General features: G+C 33.2%; 3 protein-coding genes and 1 pseudogene across 7 annotated transcripts; 3 read left to right on the forward strand and 1 right to left on the reverse strand.

The window, feature by feature from the left end:
* The first annotated feature begins 4514 nt into the window (after positions 1 to 4514).
* Positions 4515 to 9347, forward strand: LOC107955605 (C2 domain-containing protein At1g53590-like; annotated as a pseudogene).
* A 231-nt stretch (positions 9348 to 9578) lies between these two features.
* LOC107955607 (ubiquitin-conjugating enzyme E2 36) lies at positions 9579 to 12117 on the reverse strand. The gene is made up of 8 exons (XM_016891403.2): positions 11891 to 12117; positions 11634 to 11661; positions 11451 to 11537; positions 11012 to 11070; positions 10469 to 10510; positions 10307 to 10380; positions 10010 to 10107; positions 9579 to 9909 (listed from the first exon to the last, which is right to left on the reverse strand). Exons 1-8 carry the CDS (start codon positions 11924 to 11926, stop codon positions 9872 to 9874), a joined length of 462 nt encoding a protein of 153 aa, XP_016746892.1. The 5' UTR covers positions 11927 to 12117; the 3' UTR covers positions 9579 to 9871.
* Positions 12118 to 12121: 4 nt separating this feature from the next.
* LOC107955606 (phosphoacetylglucosamine mutase) lies at positions 12122 to 17002 on the forward strand. Of its 2 annotated transcripts, XM_016891402.2 has the most exons (12): positions 12122 to 12181; positions 12419 to 12446; positions 12691 to 12771; positions 12871 to 13133; positions 13741 to 13860; positions 13961 to 14103; positions 14184 to 14432; positions 14798 to 15216; positions 15297 to 15472; positions 15954 to 16050; positions 16195 to 16409; positions 16501 to 17002. In XM_016891402.2, exons 3-11 carry the CDS (start codon positions 12711 to 12713, stop codon positions 16353 to 16355), a joined length of 1689 nt encoding a protein of 562 aa, XP_016746891.1. In that variant the 5' UTR covers positions 12122 to 12181; positions 12419 to 12446; positions 12691 to 12710; the 3' UTR covers positions 16356 to 16409; positions 16501 to 17002. The 2 variants fall into 2 exon arrangements, with proteins under 2 accessions (XP_016746891.1, XP_016746890.1); XM_016891401.2 differs by having other exon boundaries at positions 12159 to 12446.
* An 849-nt stretch (positions 17003 to 17851) lies between these two features.
* On the forward strand, positions 17852 to 21130 carry LOC107955608 (persulfide dioxygenase ETHE1 homolog, mitochondrial). 4 transcript variants are annotated; one of them, XM_016891405.2, is made up of 10 exons: positions 17852 to 18086; positions 18167 to 18338; positions 18444 to 18572; positions 18765 to 18872; positions 19252 to 19386; positions 20045 to 20086; positions 20193 to 20252; positions 20332 to 20385; positions 20783 to 20807; positions 20922 to 21130. In XM_016891405.2, the coding sequence occupies exons 2-10, from the start codon at positions 18213 to 18215 to the stop codon at positions 21011 to 21013; spliced, it is 771 nt and encodes a 256-aa protein (XP_016746894.2). In that variant the 5' UTR covers positions 17852 to 18086; positions 18167 to 18212; the 3' UTR covers positions 21014 to 21130. The 4 variants fall into 4 exon arrangements, with proteins under 4 accessions (XP_016746894.2, XP_016746893.2, XP_040942749.1 ...); XM_016891404.2 differs by having other exon boundaries at positions 17863 to 18338; XM_041086815.1 differs by lacking the exon at positions 20783 to 20807 and having other exon boundaries at positions 17867 to 18338.
* Positions 21131 to 21365: the final 235 nt, after the last annotated feature.

Consider the following 21365-nt stretch of genomic DNA (forward strand, 5'->3'; position numbering starts at 1 on the left):
CAAATAGAGCATTAATATTGTAAGTCTTCCGTTATTTAATATTTAAATAATATGAAATTGAACATTTGAACGTAAAATATAAAATTATTCTTAATAATTTATAATAAAGGGAATAATAAAACAGATGATTAGATGAAATCATGAGTCAGGTTGAATTCACACCAGAACATGAAAATATTTGTGTCAATATGGTTTATAAATAGGGTTTAGCCATCATACTTTTTTGTGAGAGGCAAAATCAAAATTTTTCTTTTCACTTAAAAACTTAATATTTTAATTTTTCCTTAATTTTGTCCATTCAAACATGTTAAGACTGTATGGTTTAGTTTGCTTGTCGGTACGTAAGTTTATTTATGTAAAATTGTAATAAAAAGTTATGACATAATTCATCGTTTACAAACACCATCTTCATATAATGTTTAAATTTTCTTTTAGATCATTTATGATTGTAATTTATGACAAAATGAATGATTATTTGGTATTGCTGATGGTAAAATTTTTAATTTCATAAATAGATTTGAAAGTTTGATATATATTTTAAGTTGTATTTAAAAAAATAGGATATATGAAAAATTTTCAGTCTCGCTTATTGATTAATTAATAATCCATAAAAAATATTACTTTGTATGTTTTAATTTTTAATTAATTTTAGATATTTGACTTCTATTAATTTAAATGTTTCAATGTTTTTTTTTTTTGAAAAGGCGACTTGTTAAAAAAAGTGCCTATTTAATTCTTCATAAAACAAGTTATTTGTACATAATCATAAATCGGTATAAGAAGACTGTACAATCAAATCTAATATATCAAAGCAACTAAGCGGATTGATTGTTTGATTTCAAATTTGTAAATTTGATAATCAATCAATTTAAAGATATAATGAGATGTAATTTTGTAAATTAAATATTTCAATCTTAATATTAAGTGATTGATGACTCTAAGCTACTTAAAAATAAGAAGACAATTAATCTTCACTTTAATTTGTATGACGCAAAGTTCTTAACACCATTTTAAAGAACGGTTAAAAAATAATAGATACAAGATCTAATCAAAATATTAAATAACGACCCAACCAAAACCCACCAAAGAGATATCCAAAGTCTCAAATCTGGAATTAAAGGTCAACGTAACTACATCATACAAAGAAATGCACAAAACTTAATTTCTTCGATCACAACTTGAAAGAGTTGATAATTCTCATGTTTAGAATTATTTTAATTTAATTTTTATAGTATTTTAGGAGTAAAATATTTTTTATTATAGTTTATAGTTTTTGAAATTAATTAAATTTTATTTAATTTTCCGGATTTATTAGCTATATTTTTCTCCATTGTAAATTTGAGATAAAAAATGAAAGAGTTGAAATATAAAGTAAGAAACGATGAAATCTTCTACTCCACTTGATCAACTTTACAGTGAAACATATTCTTAAATTCAGAAATTTTGATAGCAATTATTTCTTCCACCATAATTTTTTATTTGGTGGAGCTCCTAATAAAAGTCAAAAAGGAAAAAAAAAGTATGGGTTTGATCAATATTTTATGGTTCTTTTTATATATATATACTCGAATCTCTGTTTCTAAAAATATCTTAAAACATTGAAAAAAAAATATAGTTTAATTAGCAACAAATACACGTTTTTTATTCCCAAATTATTGGTTCAATCATTGATTTAATTATAGATTCAAATATTATTTATGATTTTAATATAAAAACAAACTTAGTTAACAGTTTGATCCATAAATATTGTAAATTAAAAATACAACATCATTTTCACTCAAACTTGTTTTTTTTTCCATCATCACCCAAGCTTAATTAAACACGAAAGAAATAATGGCATGTTTGCACATGATGTTTAAGGAAGAGTTAGATACAACAAAATACAAGAATGTCAACTTCCCCAACGTGATCCCCATGTGAGAACAAATTCTTCTAATCCGTCATGTTAATTATTACTTTTATATTTTTGTTACACTTTAAAAAACATTATTATATTCTCTTATAATTTTTTTTAAATTGTATCCAAATTGAAAATACATATTACTCTTTAGAAAAAGAAAAATAAAATTGATGATTATGGGGGCCGACATAATTAAAGGGAGCCGACAGTCATTTTCCGACTTTATGTTCCCCTGAGAGAAAATATCCAGTGCAACTGATTCTGTTACATCAACAAAACCAATGACAGGAGGAGATGTTGAAGTCATTCCACGTGGATCCCCATGTTGACGTCAGAAGATACGGATCCCACAAGCCTCCGATATTTAATAAATGTCCCCAAATCTTATCCATACGTAACAAATGTAGCAACGCGTAACCTACACGTGATAGAAACGTGGCATCCAACCATCAAAGCTGCCAGTCCAAATGACGAGAAGTCGTCGAAAAAGGGACATTACAATAACACAATGGCATCCACTTGAAAAAATAGTCACAAAACCGTGTATCATTGGTGTGTAAAATATAATTTTTTATTTTCAAGTAAAAGTATGTCTTATGAATGTGTTATTTTATTATATTAAGAATTTACCAATTCTTAGTCAAAACAACAAAAATACCTAATCCAATTCCAACCAATTATACCTTCACTAATCTTTTTAGTCATACCTTAAAAATGCTCTCAACATTGATGAGGGTAAAGTAGATTACTTAAAGCACCGAATTAATAATCGGTGGAGAGAAAATGAAATAAAATTTAATTAATTTTTTTATATAGATCCGAAATGGAAATCAACTAATTTTCCTGTAAAGATCCAAAATAGAATACACTTGCAATAAGGTATTCTATTGAATCAAACATACCTTAAATGTCTTAAAAGTTAAGATTTAAGACCATAAGTACTACTAACAAATCTAGTATTAATTAGAAACGAGTAAAAATGGTTAATCTTCGTGTCGTTATGTACTTAGACAACCCAAAATCTGATAATATTTTTATTAAAAAAATTCAAAAATATGCATTTTAAGGTATGAGCTCACATATTCCATATACTCTATTTAAATTCTGCCTTTAAGCTTATCTTTATCCTTTTATGTGTCTTAACCTTATATCTTGCAAACTTTTATTCACTTTCAATAAAAAAATCATTTCAATCTATCACTGTATTATAGTGACTGACAGAATTACTTAATTTGGGTATAAATAAGGTATATAGCATGAAATTACTAATATAAATTTATGAAGCACGACTGATGTCACCAATTAAGTGCTATGTTGAATTTTGTTAGAATATTGTAGGTGTTACACATTGTTATGTTGAGTGGTACAAGTATTTGTGTACACCATAGGAGTTGTGATTATGTTGGTAATTTTATCTTCTTATAATAATAATAATAATAATAATAATAATTTTCTATTTGAAGATTTAATAGTAACAAATATACAGACTATATTTGTATTGAAAATTAGGTTATATAGAGTGAATTTTTGAAATGGACAATTTGAAGGAAATTCAACTAATAGAGAAACTTATGTCTAATACATCTCAATTTGTAATGGCTCGTGATGTGAAAATGTTGATTCATAAACAATGGAAAATTAAGGTTCAACATATTAACAAGGAAGGTAACAGAGTTACAGATGCATTGACTAAACAAATTCTTGGTTTGGAGATATGTATTTATAGTTTCCTACAACTATTCGTGTCTTGTCTCTTGTTCATGACGACTTAATCAAATATGGCAAGAATAATATGACTTTGATGTAATGAATCACAACAATAATTGGTGTATTTACTGTGTAAATAATTTTTATGTGTTTATATATTTATTGTTTTATTTTTTATTTAAAAAGTGTAATATTTCAACACATAAAATTATGAACAACCACTCAAAAAAGTTATACTTATTAAATATTTTTAATTGTAAATTGTAATATAGTTAATGACATCCCATTAAGAATAAGTACTCTAGAGTCTTAGCCTTCACTAGATATAGTTGAAGAGTCGTCTTATACATAAATGAAAGTGGAACTGAAAATTTATTTGTAGCTAAAATGGTCAATAATTTCTTACAATGCTCAAATTAAATGTATTACAACGTAAATTTATCTTTTTTTTTATATTTTGATAATCCAACCTCACTTATTTTCTTTTCCAAATAATTTTAAAAAAATAAAATTATTCAATTTACATATAAATTTCAACTGACATTAATTAACGCACTTGAACTTATATCTTCCTATATTGATAACAATACTAAAATCAATCGAGAAATCAACTATTAAGTTAAAATATTGATTCCAAAATTTGCAAATATTTAATTATTCTAAAGTAAAAAAAATAAAATATTAGCTCCCAACATTTTATCCCACAAAAGTAAAATAAAAATAAAAGATTACGTTTCCCCAAATACTTTTTACATTTCCCAACCAAAAATGCAGTTAGTTTAGTTTGCTTCGGTAACACGGTAGCGTTTTCCTATAAGGAAATCAGTCAAACTCCATCACCATACTCAAAACGATTTTTTTAATTAAATATAATTACTTAATATTTAATTAAATTAAAAAGAAAAACAACTCTGATCAATTGTATATACGAAGAAAGTTTTGCTTAGTGTAATCTAACTGTCATTCAAGATTTACGCATTCATTTCAGACATAGCAGACCCTTTTGAAATTCAAGTCTTTGGTTCAGATTCTTTTTTCTTTCTTTTTTTTTTTGAAGAAAATCTCTATGAAAGTTCCTTTTTTAATTCCTTAACGATAGTGATTTTGGGTTATGGAGAAAAGGAGTGAAAAGTTGTGATTTTTGTTGAAGTGGGGGTTTTTTTCTTCTCTTTTAATAGTTTTAGAAATGGGTTTGATGGAGATTTCAATAATGCTTCATGTTGGATTAGTTTTGTTCCTGCTTTGGACGCTTTCTCAATTCAATCTTTGCCATCCAGTTGCCTATTTCGTGTCTCTCATCTACCTCTATTTGGTAATTCATTCATCTTCTTCTGAGAATAAAAATGAATCTTTTTTTCTTTATTTTTGAACTTGGATTGAACTTTTTTCATTGCTTTGTTACAAAAATTCCTTTTATTTCTTTGTTCATCAAAGGTTCATGAAAGGTATGTGGCGAGATTGAGGAAGAAATTGGAGTTCGAGGAAAAACGGCAACAATTTAGGAGAAGGGTGATTCTCCAAATTCTTTTTTTTTGTGCTTTACTTTTAAGTTAATAAAAAATATTGATTTATGCTGATTGTTGTTGTATTATTTATCAATCATTTTGGATGTATTTTTCCTTCTGGGTAATTTTAATTCTGATACTTATAGTTTTTCTTGTGTTCTACTGTACCAGATCTTTTTTCTTCTTTAATGGATGTTTTAGCTTTCTTTATTTGGTTCAAATGGTTACTTTTTTTGCGGTCAATTTTAGTCTTTTGGATGTTTGAGAGAAATGTTTAGAATCAACCTTTTTATGAAAACAAGAAAAAGCATATGCTTTGCAGCTTTTTATGTTGTTTTATTCTCTTTGTGTAGTATATATAGGCAGATTGAAGTTTTAGAATCTTAATTTTGAATTCTGATCTTGTAAAGTCTGTACCTTTAATGCTTTGTTGGCCTTTTTCATTAGGTACTTTCGGATTCCGAATCTGTTCGGTGGCTAAACCATGCTGTTGAAAAAATATGGCCTATTTGTATGGAACAGATTGCATCACAGAAGATTCTGCTTCCCATCATACCTTGGTTCTTGGCTAAGTACAAACCTTGGACTGCTGTATGAATTTTGCTTCTCTTAGTACTACTGTTTTATTTGCTATCTCTGGAAAATTAGTACATAAAGATTCTGCCTTAGTAAAATGTTCAATTTAGTGCAAGAATTATGAACAATTTGTACTTTTTCAAGACTTGCATTAGCTCCTATGAAGTTACTTTCAATGACCATCAGATGATTATTTTTTGATCCATTTTGGGTGTGTTTGACTGAAATGCTGCTATACCTGCAGAAGAAAGTTGTGGTTCAGCATTTATATTTGGGAAGAAATCCACCTTTGATCACGGAGGTGAGAGTTCTTCGTGAATGCTCTGATGATGACCACTTGGTATACCTTCTCCCTAACTCCTCTCTGTTGGCTATGATTGCTTGTTTCAATTTTGCGGATGATAGAACTTTCAATTTCTCGTTGCAGGTACTGGAGTTGGGAAAGAATTTTCTCACTGCTTTCGACATGAGTGCGATTCTTGCTGTGAAACTACGGAAAAGACTGGGATTTGGGATGTGGGCAAAGTTGCATGTAACAGGCATGCATGTTGAAGGAAAGGTATTAATAAAAATGGAATGGTATTAGCTATATTCAATTTGCACATTAAAAGAGTTTATAGTCAGTCCTAAGCAGTTGTTAATCGGAGGAATTTGCATGGCATCGCATAGTTCGGGCCCCATCCTGCCCCCTGCAAATTCTCAACTTTATTGACTTACTGTAATTAACTGGCATTTACTCCGTGTTTCAGGTTTTGGTTGGGGTGAAGTTTATCCGGAAGTGGCCTTTCATTGGTCGTCTGCGAGTATGCTTTGCTGAGCCTCCATATTTCCAGATGACTGTGAAACCTGTCTTTACTCACGGACTTGATGTTACGGAACTTCCAGGGATTGCTGGATGGCTTGTAATAACTCTTTTTCCTGAAATAAATATTCAACTTATATTTTATCTTCTTTTCCTTCCTCTCAATCTTATTGTGTATCCTCTTTTGCTTGCGTAGGACAAGCTTCTCTCGATAGCATTTGAGCAGACACTTGTTGAGGTTAGTTTTCCTTAACTCTGTTTGCCATACCATGGCATAAATTCCATCTTATATTCCACAAATGCATATCGTAGTTTTAGAATGCACTTACAGGTTTAAGTTACTGGCAACTTGCTTCTCTATCGAACTTTAGCTCCAAATATTTGTTTATTTTGCAGCCCAATATGCTGGTTGTGGATGTTGAGAAGTTTGCTTCACCCATTCCAGGTGATTTTTTCATTATTTTCCAGTATTTTGTTGCTCTTATATTTTACTTATAGCTCGTTTCGGGTCATTAACTCATTACCAGTTCAGCTGTTTCCACGATTCAATTTTTCTCATTCACCTTTTTGTTGGTTCTGTCCGACAGAAAACTGGTTTTCTGTCGATGAGAAGCAACCTATTGCTCATGCCAAGGTTGAAGTTATTGAAGGATCTGACATGAAACCTTCAGATTTAAATGGTCAGTTTTAAATCCATTATCTTACTTTTTCCATCATGTAAAATGCATGGTTTTATGGTCATTGATTGGATATAAAATTTTCAGGATTGGCTGATCCATATGTGAAAGGGACACTTGGCCCGTATAGATTCAGGACTAAGACGCACAAGAAAACTGTCTCCGAAATGGCACGAGGAATTTATGATTCCCGTCTGCTCCTGGGAGGCACCTAACGTACTGATTATTGAAGTTCGTGACAAAGACCATTTATATGATGATAGCCTTGGGTTTGTCTCTGAATCTCTAAAATAACCATATTGCATGATCATGTTTGAATCCTTCAAACAAAATTTCTTTTCGTTTATGCCTATTTTTCTTTTTGAGCGCCACTGCATTTGCAGTTTGTGCACTATGTTGACAACCCTTTCCAATATGCATTAGCTCATCTTAGAAATAGTGCCCTTTTAGATGTTTTTGATCCGTGATATATGACACCACTATTTGTTTTTCAAATTCCTTATGACTTGTTTAAGACTCTCAAATGGTGTACTGATTTGCTGTGTTTACGGTAAGTGCTCGGTAAATATTACTGAACTTCGGGGTGGCCAGAGACATGACATGTGGTTGCCTCTTCAAAATATTAAAATGGGAAGACTGCATCTCGCAATAACTGTTCTCGAAGAGAACGCTAAGGTAATTTATTCTATGATCCACAATAAACTTGGAAAGTTTTAAATTGTAACCTTGCGTGCAAATTATGATTATGAGTTAAAATGTGCCGAGAAACTTAAAAAGGATGTGTGGACAGTTTACGCAGGTAAGTGATGCTGCTGCAGTTGATGCTTTTGACGAGGAAGCCTTAAACAAGGAAGATATACAAAACTCATTTGCAAATATAGATGTGAATAATGGTTTATTCTCGCCTACGTCTTCAAAGAAATCTCCAACCCTGCCGGATCATTTAGAACCGATAGATGTTGAAGGACAAGAAGAAACTGGGATATGGGTCCACCACCCCGGAAGTGAAATGTCACAAACTTGGGAACCTAGGAAAGGGAAGGGTAGAAGCCTTGAGACACAGGTTCATAAAGTGCCCAATAGTTCATTTGGCAGCAGCATCTCAGCTGCATCTGGATCCTCTAAAAGTGATGACAGCAGCGCCGAGGAAAACCATAATCCTAAGAATCGAGTCAACAGAGTTAAGCAGGGTTTACGGAAGATCGGTTCTGTATTTCATAGGAGTCCCAAGAACGAGGGTCACTCAGGCAACCTCGGAGAAGTTCCATCTCCACATGAAAACCTCAGAGCAGTTAATGACAAGGAGATTTTGGTGAAGTTTGTAGTCGATGACAATCTTTCGGCTGATAAGGTCTCAAACGAAGGAAGCTCGAGTCCTGGAGCAGAAAGCCCTGGAAAGATGAAAGACATGGCGAAGAGTATTCTAAAACATGCCGAGAAATCTGCTCGTAGCATAAAACATGTTCTTTCTCGTAAAGGGTCGAAAAAATCACGCAATCTATCATCTGTGGAAGAACAAGAGTTTCCAATAGAATCTGACGACTCCTCCGATGATGATGAATCTTCGTCATCCCCCGGAGTCAAGGGAATACCAATTCTTTCGAATCACATGCCCAGCTCCATCGGCAACGACGATACTCAGGAGCATGTCATTTTGACAGATTCAAACTACCAGTTGAACCCTGAAACAAATGTTAAGGAACAAGTAGAGAAAACAAGCGTTGAAGGACACAACAGCATAGATGACGAAGATGTGAACAATCCCATTAAGCTCGGTAATGGAACGAGCAACATAGATGACGAAGATGTGAACAATCCCATTAAGCTCAGTAATGGAACGAATGAACCACCCTTGAAACCAAATCCTTCGGAGAGTGGGAAAAAGGTAGAAGACACTCCTCAAACAGATACCAAAGTTTAGGTTCAGTGTTTGTATGTGCATCCATAATAGAAGACTTTGAAAGAGTTTTGAAGAACAGTGGGTTGGTCCAGCAATATAGAGTTTTAGATGGATAAGCAATACATAATACATTTATACGTGTTCCCTGTAAAAATCTCCTTTGTTTGATTTCTCATATTTGTTATATACAGCACATCATCTTTGTAGAGTTCCAAAATGAAAACAGTTTGTACAACTTGATGGTTTTTAAAACTTCTATTCAAGTTATTTTATTTATTTATTTTTAATTTAAAATTCATAATTTAATTGTCAATCATATGTCAAAATTGGGCGTTAATAACTGATTTTGATTTTAAGCAAGGATGACTGCATATTTTTACATCCAAAATACAAGATAAATTAAAATAAAAGTTGGTAAAACTTGCCAAATATTGTCTCTAACACAGAGGTTTCCGAATATTCCAACGAGATAAATTAAAATAAAATTAATCACCTACTTTAGTCATCAAAATTTAATGAAATAACAATTAGATTTAATTAAGTCGTTTAAACATTTTGCTACATTTGAGAATAATCCCTTAGTTTGAGCGTTTCAGAGTTTTGGAGAACAATGTATATATTATCTTACAAGCTCAGAGATGAGACAGTACTTGCCTCCCAGCTCGAAACCGAAATGATTTATAACAGGTTGCAACCGGAAGCTTTGCTACTATCAGACTCCTTCAAACATTAATTCTTCTGAATTTCCGCATTATGTTGCATAAAAATGTTATTTCAAGAGAGCTAACATTTCCACCAATCGTATTATGCACCGTTCGCATACAAACGGGTCCATTCCTTAGCTGCAAATAGTTAAGGAAACCAAGAACATCAATAGTAAGAAGCATGGCATATCATCTTTGATTCTAGTAGTCATCTAAGATTGCAACCACAGGGTTTCACCTGTCTCGACGGCTTCGGCCTCGTTTGTTTTCCAGTGCTTAGCAATGTTTTCCGAGAGTGGATCATCAGGATTAGGAGCACTCAAGAGTGCTTGAATGCTAGCAATAACGATAATAATTTCAGTATTAACTTAAAACTTGATCAAGATACCGCAATAACTTAAATAATATCTTCAACCCAGACATTAATGAAACCTCTTTCCAAGTATTAATATGTACATACGAAAAAGCAGTGAAGTCTTTCATGCAGAACCGAAGCTACATAAATAGGGTTATGTTGCACAAAAACTTATAATACCTCAAAAGTACAGTTCGAATCTGGAGAGCCGGACTCCATTTGTCTTTAAGAATATCGAGGCATATTCTTCCAAGCTGCAAGAAAGCTCAATCCTTAGAAGCCAACAAAATACATCTTTAACACCATAAAGCAAGGACAAAAGAAGGAACAGGTAGAGCTGACCTTATCGATGTTAGGATGATATATCTTTGTAAGAAACCGGACCTGTTATACCAAATTTGTTCAGGTGGATAAAAATACAGAACATACCAAAAAGGGCAAAACTAATGGAAGATGAAAAAATTCTGAGAAACAAACAAGTCAATCACCATACTAGTAAACGTAAGAACAAGCAGTTTGAAAAGCCAGAGCATATAACATACTATTAAATGTTCATTTCCAATTAATATTTTCCTCTCAAATGTCATTAAAAGCAAATAATGATATAGAACCAAAACTTCACCATGTTGAAAGGAGAATCATACATATTTGCCATAACAATAAAGTAAAAGAGAAATTCTGTTGAACCTGAAACTACTGGAACCGATAAAACAACGTTCTCTACATGCAAACTAGTGCATCCCTAATTCAAATTAAAATCCAATATATAACATTTTCAGATGGAGTCGATCAATATTGTATATCAAAGGAACATCAATCGAGCATATCCCAACATATGCAAAAAACATGAAGGTCATACTTGAAGAATAAGTCAATGTTGATTACCTTGGGAGCCGCCATGGGATATTCTTCGGGCAAAAATAGTTCCAACTTGAAAACCCCTCCTAAACAAATAACCCAAACAAGAAAATTCATCATAATTCCATACATAATGGAAAATGATAAAAAGGTGATGAGATATTACAAAGCATGCTAATTGGCCTTAAATTTCAACACAGAAAACACGGGTCCCTTTCTTTATCTTTAAAAGATGGAAATGAAGTAATATAAACGCTGCATAATCATTTTCTCAAAAGAAAAGAAAAAAAGAAGCAAACTTTAAGCATATGGAGGTTATTTTAATGACTAAAAATTGGCTATGGTGTCAATCTTTATGTATTAAATCAGCTGAGACCGAACTATTATACAATAGCTTCTAAAATTTTACAGCTCTAACACAATGAAAAGTATCAGCAACCATCAGATTAAAAAGAAAATCAACTACCTTCATATGGAGATTGTGTTGGACCAAGGATCATCACATTAAAATATCGCATATTATCCTCTGATGGTGAGGCATTAATTCCAGGCGCTGTATTTAAGGGGAAAAAAAACAATAAACTCTTTTATTTACCAGGAAAAGAAACCCAGAAAATTCAACAAGAAAAAAAGAGAGCACAGCATTTACCTGGTTCACTGAGGAGACGCTGAGTTTCCTGTTTAGATCAAAGATTAAGAAACAAAAATTAAGCATGAAACATTTACAAAATTCACAGAAACAAACTAAGAACACTTAAAATAATTTGCTGAAGCTTTTGATTCATTAAAACCCAAAACAATTCAGCTACCAGATCAAACTCTAGAAACCCAGAAAAAAGAACACAAAAATTATGAGGCTTCTCATGAAGAAACCGAGAAGGATCAGAGTGAGACCGAAAAAGGAACCTTTATGATTCTTCGAGGGAGATTACTGTTGGCCATTGGCGAGATCGATTGCAAGAAAAAAGAAGAAGAGGGTTTTTGGGATTTAGAAATTGAGAGAAAAAGAAAATAAGAATCTTTTGTGTATATATTAGTACTATGCCCACCACGCGAGAAAAAGTAAAATAAAAAGGAAATTATTTAATGCGTTAAAAATAATATTAAAAGGAAATTACTTAACATAATGTTTATGTATAAATATAAAAAAATATATATATATATATACTAGTAGTCTCGTTCGAAAAAAACATTCAGGTCCCTTTCGATCTCACTTTGATCCTTTTCGGTTTCTTCTTAGAAGATATTTTTTTTGGTTTAATTTTGTGTCTTCTTCTTTCTGGGTTTCTGGAGTTTGATTTGGTGACTGAATTGGTTTGGGTTTTAATGAATCCAAAACTTCTGCAAATTAGTTTCAGTCTTGTTAGTTTGTTTGCGTGAATTTTCTAAATGTTTATTGCTTAATTCTTTCTTCTTAATCTTTGATCTAAACAGGAAACTCAGCGTCTCCTCAGTGAACCAGGTGAGTACTCTGCTTTTTAATTTAAAATTTGAAATTCTTGTTGAATATTGTTTGCTATCGTTTTTCGGTTTAAATGTTATGAGCTGAAAAAAAGTTAAAAATTTCTGGGTTTCTTCTCCTGGTAAATAAAAGAGTTCATTGTTTTTTCTTTTTCCCTTAAAGATTTGATTGCTTGCTCTCATATACACTTCAACTTAATGGTGAATTAATTTTGTTTTTCTGGTATAAATTTGATCAACCCCAGGAGTTTGATACATTGACACCATGAAAGAGGAACAACGCTTACTTCTTCTCCACTCATCCTCACTCTTCTTTCCTCCTCAAGGTCTTTCCTTTCCTTCAAAAACCAAAAGATACTTCTTTTCAATTTTGTTGCTAACAAAAACAATTAACTTTTTTATATTACTTTTTTGGTTTTTTATAGGAGTGAAGCTATCATATGGGACAGCAGGGTTCAGGGCAGATGCATCGATCCTTAAATCAACAGTTCACAGAGTTGGGATATTGGCTGCTTTAAGATCACTCAAAACCCAATCAGTTGTTGGATTGATGATCACAGCTTCACACAATAAAGTTACTGACAATGGAGTCAAAATTGTTGATCCAAGTGGTGGAATGCTCACTCAAGAATGGGAACCTTTTGCTGATCAACTTGCCAGTGCCCAAACTCCTGAAGCCTTCCTCTCAGTGAGTAGCCTCTTCTTTATGTTTTTGGATGCGCGTTTTATTTGCTTTATGGTAATTCAGTGAAATTGTTGCTGAAAGATGATGGGAACTGATGCATTTTTAAATATATTTCCAAATTTTCTTGATGATTAATGTTAAGGTGTAGTATAAGAAACAATAGCTTTCTTTCCCCTTGATGAGAATACAATGTATTATGCATATAATTAACAGAAAAAGTAAGCCAACTAATATAGTCTAAAGAGCCCACTAGTAGTTGAAAAAAAATTCCAATATGAAGTTAGAGTAGTTTGTGTAAGGTGAGACTTACAGTTGAGACCTAATGGTTTTAGGATCGTCACCTTAACACTGAGACAAGGTCAGTTGAGAAAGCAACAATTGTTTTGATACTATAGTTTATGTTTGTTTGATGAGCAGTAGTGAACTGAAGGTGTAATAGTTTTGTTTAAGCTCAAAAAGTATGCTAAATTTTAGTGTTGTTGTGTATTTGATATAAATGGAGAGGGATTTTTAGGAAAGGGATGGTGAGTTTGAAGAGCGGATTTAAATTCTATGTTAAATGTGACTAGAAATGCATATTATACTTATCAATTGTTTGTTCATACAACAGCTCATAACAGAATTTGTAGAGAAGGAAAAAATTCCATTAGATGGAGTGCAATCTGCAGAGATATTGTTAGGAAGAGACACCCGGCCTAGCGGAGAATCCCTCCTTGAAGCTGCAAAGCAGGTACACTTTTTTCAATCAACAGGGGATTGCTGAAACTTTGATAATTTTCATTGTGATGTTAAATGCATCTATCATTTGCTAATATCTGTCCATTTTTTAGGGAATAAGTTCAATTCTTGGAGCTATTGCTCTTGATTTAGGAATTTTAACAACCCCACAGCTGCATTGGATGGTTCGTGCTAGGAATAAAGGCATGAAAGCGACAGAACCTGCCTATTTTGAACAGATTTCAAGCTCCTTCAGGTTAGTTGAAGCTTCAGGGTTTTTTGTAGCCATTTTTTAGCTTGAAATTATACTACTTACAGTAATGTACTATTGTTTAGGTGCTTGGTAGATTTGATCCCAAATGAAACCAAAAGCAGCAAGATGGATAACACAGTTGTGGTTGATGGGGCTGATGGTGTGGGTGGAGAGAAACTTGAAGTTTTGAAAAGTATGTTAACCAGTTTAGTTATCGAGGTTCGTAATACTGGTAAAGGTGGGGGTCTATTGAATGATGGGGTTGGTGCCGATTATGTACAGAAAGAGAAGGTTGTTCCACGTGGATTTTGTTCCAATGATGTTGGATTAAGGTGTGCTATCTCTTCAGATTTGGGAGTAAATTACTGTTATCAACTGTTTATAAGCTAATTATTCTTGCATCTCACTGAATTGTTGATCAAAGGTTAAAGGCACATTAAACATGTAACAAATTTGTGATATTCTTTTCTTTTTGTAACTAGTGTGTATAATTAACAATTTTTCGATGGTTTGGTAACTGTCTAGTTAGCAATGCTTCAGGAAGTGATTACTAACCAGACACTTGATCATTCATTAACTAGTACAACAACTAGTTTGGATAATTGATTCATGATGGTATTTGACAGCATTTTTACCATGATAATGTTTCTAGTGTATGTTTTGAAATCTGGTTGTGCTCTTAACTATTGTTTCTCAGGTGTGCAAGTTTGGATGGTGATGCTGATCGCCTTGTATATTTTTCTCTCCCAACTAGCAGTAGCAGAAAAATTGATCTTGTTGACGGGGACAAAATATTATCCTTGTTTGCATTGTTCATCAAGGAGCAACTAAGTATTCTGACCAAGGAGGGCACTGAAAAACTTGATAATAGTTATCATGCTCGACTTGGTGTTATACAGACAGCTTATGCTAATGGAGCATCCACTGATTATCTCAAAGAATCGGGTTTGGAAGTCATTTTTACTCCTACAGGGGTAAAACACTTGCATGAGAAAGCTGCTCAGTTTGATATTGGAATCTATTTCGAAGCCAATGGTCATGGCACTATCTTGTTCTCTGAATCCTGGTTGTCTTGGTTAGAGGCCAGGAACAATGAACTAGGTTTGGCGTCTGAAGGTAATTTATGAATAAAGTCCTTTTCTATAGAAGAATTATCTATTATAGTTTATCGAGTATTATTGTCATTTTTTTCTCAGGATCCGAACAACAGAAAGCTGCTCTAAGACTACTCTCTGTCAGTAAATTGATCAACCAAGCTGTTGGAGATGCTTTGAGTTGCTTGCTTTTGGTTGAGGTTATTTTGCAACATAAGGGTTGGTCCATACATAAATGGAATGAACTTTACCAGGATTTACCTAGTCGACAACTTAAGGTCAGTTTTCTTTATCACTCTTGGAAAAGAAACAAGGGTAGTCTTTCTCATCTATAGAAGGGATCATATCTACCTTTTCTTGCTAGTTTTCCATATTTTGACTAAGACCTTTTCTTTTGTACGTTACACCTAAGACATCTTAAAACTCGTTGAAGAGATGGACCGTTTGATTTTCTATATGAAGGAGAAAGTATGCTTCACGTCTGTTGAAATTGAAAAGGATTCATATCGTCCTCAATAGAGAGGCTGAGTTTGAGGGCTTCTAACCAAAACTACTAGAGTTTGGCTAGTATAAGCATGCAACATTAGCTTAATAATATTAGATTTACTACATGAGAATGAGAAAAAAGGGGAAATCTTTGATACAACTGATTTCCGCATGCTGCATCCTCTTTATAATGTTTTTCTTGTAAACTCTGCTATTGTGTAGTCTTACATTAGCAATGCTCAAACTATTTAATGTTTCCATTGCTTGTGCTAGGTCAAAGTTGTAGACAGAACAGCCGTTGCAACAGCAAATGCCGAAACTGTAGCTATTAGTCCCCCTGGCATTCAAGAAGCCATTGATGCTGAAACTGGTAACATTTTTGTCATTGATCTCTTCTCAATGCATGTTTTGGTGCTTATGCTTAGGCTTATTTTATGGGGGAATATTTTTCTCTTAAATCTCTTTCGAGGCTTCGTGTATATTAACTATTTCTGAAAACTCATACAAAATGCAGCGAAGTACCCTAAAGGCCGGTGTTTCATACGACCATCAGGTACAGAGGATGTCATTCGTGTTTATGCAGAAGCCTCCACCCAAGAAGCTGCAGACAGCTTGGCCGGTTCTGTTGCCAAAATTGTTGATCGTTTTCTAGGTTTTAGCAGCTCTCAGCAGTAGCTTCCCTAATCTTTCACATTATAACAGAAATCACAAATGGAGACGCAGATTACTGTGGGTGCTTTATATTTATGCTTTGTTTTGAAGGTAATATATTTTATTATACTTTTTTATAACATTAAACTTTGTCATCTTACTTTTACAGGCATTGATTTCAAATTGAGTTTTCCCCACTACTTTGAACACTACAGAGTTCCTTTTCTGTTCGGTATCTACTCGTTTATGTGAATGCTTCCCTGTGCGGTAAAAGTACCCCACAATCTTTCTCCTTCATCCCTTGCTCTTCATTGTACTGGTTGATGAAATGGTTAACTCCTTTGGTTGACAATTCCGGCTCCAACCGAGTAATCCATTTGGTGATGGGCAAGGAACACATTGGTTTTCCTCCCATCTGTGCCCCATAATGAGTTCCTAGAGAAGATTGTAATGTCTCTTCCCAAGCATGTGAAACGACCTTGTCATAGTAGGTAAAAAGCCTTCAGGTTCCCGTCGGCCTTGTCAAAATGAGAACCTTTTGCCGATCAACTTCCCAATGCCCAAACTCTTGGAAGCTCTCCTCTCTGTGGGTAACATTTTATGTTTGTGGAAGTGGGTTTTATTTGTTTTATAGTAATTCACTGAAATTATATCAAGAAACTATTGGAACATCCGGAAATATATTTGAGCACCTCCAACTTCTAATAATTAACAAAAAAAAAAAACCTTTTGTGCTACAGGGTACAGTCTTTTTTATATTCAACATCACCAATCCATAAGCATTACTTTTCAACATCAAATTATGTTTATCCAATTCCTCAAGTAAAAGGTTAACCAACGAGGAATCAAAAAAGAAATGCCAGTCCTTTATCATTAAATATTTAAAGTGTTAATAAACAAATCCATCCACCAATCCATCAAAAACAATGTGAAACTGAACAATGATGTACCATTTCCCTGAGATCCTTCCCATATAAGTCTTGAAGAGCATCACACTCCACCAATCTATCTCCTTCGCTCACTTAACACAAAATTTCCATTGTAAGAACAAAAATTTTATTTACTCGAGTTTAAAAAGGTTAAAAACAATTAGTTTAACTTTTTAATTTTAAATTGAATCGATTGAATCGAATAGTTTGGTCTATGAACAATTAACTAACAAATAAAAATATATCCCGTCACATAATTATTTTAAGTGTGTTATTTCAAAATAAAAATCTTAAAGTTTTGATAGTTATAAAAGGAATTATTTAGTTAATTATTAAAAATCCACCAACATGACATGTTATAGTATATGATCAAAAATATTTTCCTATAAAAAATATTTAAAATAATTAATATAATAAAAAATATGTCTCCTTAGTGGGGGTTTTAAATTTTAATTAATCCGTTTTAAATAACTATATATAAATATTATTAAATTTTAAATATAAAATAAACCGAATTTAAATTCAACCAAACCGGTTCATGGGCCTGATACGAGCCCACCGTTTTTCTTCAACAAACCGCGAAAGAGCAGATAGCGAGAGTGATGTTTATAGACAAACGGCCGAGAGAATGACAATACACTCACCAGTCACCAAACCAGCAAACCAAACAAAGGATAACATTAAAAATGAACACTTAGAAAGATATCTTCTAGATTTTGCTTATTAAAGCTTTGATTTGATCGTTTCCTCGATCTCATTTTATATTTTTAAAATTAGTCTCAAACCCAAACCACCCCATTCAGCGGAATTGACAATGCTGCTTAACGTGGGTACTTTCATAAGATCAGCTACTCGATTTTCTCCTTTCATTATAACCCATTCTTCTCCTTCTTCGTTTTGTTTCAGTTTCTCTCCAAAGCAAACCGTCTCTTTTGCTCTACAATCATCACAAATGGCGTCTTTTACTACGTTATCTCAATCGCCTCCAAAGCTATTGTTTCGTCAGTTGTTCGAGAAAGAATCATCTACTTATACTTACCTCCTTGCTGATTGTTCCCACCCTGATAAACCAGCGCTTGTAAGTGTTTTTTTTTCTTAATGAAAATAAAATCTGGGTTTTGTTTGCTTTTGGGTTTTTTTTATTTATTAGTATTTGATATATGGTGAAAATGGGTGTGTGCAGTTGATTGACCCTGTAGACAGGACTGTTGATAGAGATTTAAATTTGGTTAAAGAATTGGGGTTGAAGCTTATTTATGCTATGAACACTCATGTACATGCTGATCATGTTACTGGAACTGGCCTCATCAAGGTTTTCCCTTTCTCACTTTTACTCTACCCTGTTCTCTATATTTTTGGGGTTATTAGAGAAATAAAGTCTACTATCAGTCAATTTTGTTACTTAAGACTTGAGACTGTTGAACTGGATAATTCAGGTTCTAATCATTCAGGGGATGTTATTGGCTCTTAGATTGATGTATATGAATGTGATTGTTCCTTTTAGGGCAAGGTGCCTGGTGTCAAATCCGTTATTTCAAAGGCCAGTGGTTCCAAGGCTGATGTTTTTGTTGAACCTGGTGACAAGATCTCTTTTGGGGATCTCTTTCTTGAGGTAGGCCCGTGTACGCAAAACTACTTGTTCTGTCAGTTTCGTTGTATGGATCTTTTTAAACAATTCGGGAGAATATAGCTATGATGTTGCGGTGGTTTACGTATTGCTGGCTCATTATGAATTCTTTGTTTTTTTTCTTTTTTTTTGAAGAAAAGCTCGTTATGAATTCTAAAAGATGAAAAAGAAAATAGAGTTAGAGATGTGAGTATACTGTGTAGGTAACCATGACCAGCATTCTAATGGTTTTGTTATTTAATTGGTAATTTGGTTTGTTGTTTTGATTACACCCTAACTTCCAATGTGGTTTAACGGGCATTATTGAATGATGACCATTAGGTCTTCTGCAGTACTATCTTCTACAATATGGTAATAATTGCAGGTTCGTGCTACTCCTGGTCATACAATGGGTTGTGTTACCTATGTCACGGGAGATGGACCTGATCAACCTCAGCCAAGGATGGCTTTCACAGGAGATGCTCTGTTGATAAGGGGATGTGGGAGGACAGATTTTCAGGTATAATGTCTTGAAAATGTTATTGCAGCTAATCGCAAAAAAAATGGAACGAATTAATATTAATGTCATTAATACTAAAGAAGCAGTCTAAATTAAAATGTTAAGCATGTAAACCAATCTTGGCTTTTCTTATGCATTTTAAAATTTTTGTATGTCCCCATGTGATGTTTGGATTAGGAATGTATATTTATCCACTGATATTTGTCCCAGGAAGGGATTCTTGAACCAATAATTGATTGTTTTTGCATTTAATTTGCATGCCCTATTTGTATTTCAAACAATAGGACCGATGCGTAGGTGTCTAACTCTTGGTTACCTATTTGTGTAGTCTTCTACTTATCGGTGCTTACCTTGTTACTGTGGTTGCACATAAAGTGTTTGTCATTCACATGCCTCATGGTAAACTAATCAGTAATTAAATCATCCTTGAAGTAAAAGTTTGAACTATCAGGGCTATACTTTTTGCAACGGATTTTCAGTCGTGAGTACATAAATGCTGGTCTTATATGCTGGCAATTTCTTTCCATCTGGATGTCATTGTCATGGATATTTCTTTGTCTTCCAGGATTTTTGTTATACTTTAAGTTTTTAAGATAATTTTCTCTAATGCTCCCACATTCAGTAGCCATTGACTAGCACTGATTAACGCATTTTGCAGGGTGGAAGTTCACAGCAACTCTACAAGTCAGTGCATTCACAGGTAAGGACAGGGGACTTTTTATGGTCCCATTCTTTGAGTTCTCAAAATTTTATTAATTGTCAAATTTTGAATAAAAATTATGGACTTATTTGTTTCATGGATCCAGATTTTTACATTACTGAAAGAGACATTGCTATATCCAGCTCATGACTACAAAGGATTCTCAGTAAGATATAAAACTTTATTCCTATCATTTCTTACATATATAAATGATTGCTTGATTTTATAAACCTCATTGATTATAGGTAACCACTGTGGGAGAGGAAATGCTATATAATCCACGCTTGACAAAGGATGAGGTATTCTTTCTGGAACCATCCATCTTCATTTTTCTTTGGAAAATGGCTTGCTACTTTTGACAATAGAATGCCTGTTTTCATTTCAGTGATAAGAAAGGGTTTCCTTTTGTCCATGAAGTCTTTTATGATCTAACTTGTATAAGCTGCATATAACTTCTGTAATTAAAATTACATATGCATTGAACATTTCTTGCTGAGCATTGGTTTGATTCTCTTGGACGGGACTATTCCAATGAACATCGCCATGGTAAAACAGGAAATCATGAAAAAGCATGACATCTCAATACCTTCACGCATTTGGTTGAAGATTACTCTTTATTATGGTCATTGAATACTAGTTTCAATTTGTCCCATCAATATGTCTGATTATATTATTTGTTGAATACCCTTTTTGCAGGAGACTTTCAGAAACATCATGGAAAGTAAGTTGATGCTCAATATATCCAGTCTATAAAGATTATTAAAAAAAAAAAGCATCCTCGGGTTTTTTCGGGTTGCCGGTTCTAATTTCTCCTCTGTTTTTGTTGGTGCAACAGATCTTAACTTGGCATATCCTAAGATGATTGATGTTGCAGTGCCAGCAAATATGGTTTGTGGGTTGCAAGATTTGGAACCTAAAGCCAACTGAGGCTTTGCTGGATCATCCATAAGTGTGCACAGATTTTAGTTGTATTATAATTCTGGATCTTAATATCACTGGATATGCTAAATAAAATGGCTAGAGAAGCCACGTGATTGCAAGGAATCCATAAATTATATATACTATATCATATTGTAATCATGTAATATTGTCGTCCTTCTATCTGCATCAACTTGTGTTCTTCATACATACCCTCCTAAGTTACCGAACTATCTAAACAAGACAACACCATGATATATCATATATCCTTTATTATTGGACCAACCATATTCAGCCATATCCTTTACATTTCTGAATTCGATCAAGTAGAACTTATTAGTAGGTATAAGCTATTATTTGA

Source organism: Gossypium hirsutum, chromosome D01 (genome assembly GCF_007990345.1).
Source record: "Gossypium hirsutum isolate 1008001.06 chromosome D01, Gossypium_hirsutum_v2.1, whole genome shotgun sequence".
Taxonomy (NCBI): Eukaryota; Viridiplantae; Streptophyta; class Magnoliopsida; order Malvales; family Malvaceae; genus Gossypium; species Gossypium hirsutum.

Coding starts and splice junctions, on each gene's coding strand:
- LOC107955607 (XM_016891403.2), bottom strand. CDS start 11,926: ATGGCCAACAGTAATCTCCCTCGAAGAATCATAAAG. Junction 10,108..10,306: donor ATTCGAACTGTACTTTTGAG/GTATTATAAGTT, acceptor CGTTATTGCTAG/CATTCAAGCACTCTTGAGTG. Junction 9,910..10,009: donor GGCCGAAGCCGTCGAGACAG/GTGAAACCCTGT, acceptor AACTATTTGCAG/CTAAGGAATGGACCCGTTTG.
- LOC107955606 (XM_016891402.2), top strand. CDS start 12,711: ATGAAAGAGGAACAACGCTTACTTCTTCTCCACTCATCCTCACTCTTC. Junction 13,861..13,960: donor TCCTTGAAGCTGCAAAGCAG/GTACACTTTTTT, acceptor TCCATTTTTTAG/GGAATAAGTTCAATTCTTGG. Junction 14,433..14,797: donor TCCAATGATGTTGGATTAAG/GTGTGCTATCTC, acceptor ATTGTTTCTCAG/GTGTGCAAGTTTGGATGGTG.
- LOC107955608 (XM_016891404.2), top strand. CDS start 18,075: ATGCTGCTTAACGTGGGTACTTTCATAAGATCAGCTACTCGATTTTCT. Junction 18,339..18,443: donor ACCCTGATAAACCAGCGCTT/GTAAGTGTTTTT, acceptor GGGTGTGTGCAG/TTGATTGACCCTGTAGACAG. Junction 19,387..20,044: donor GTGGGAGGACAGATTTTCAG/GTATAATGTCTT, acceptor CGCATTTTGCAG/GGTGGAAGTTCACAGCAACT.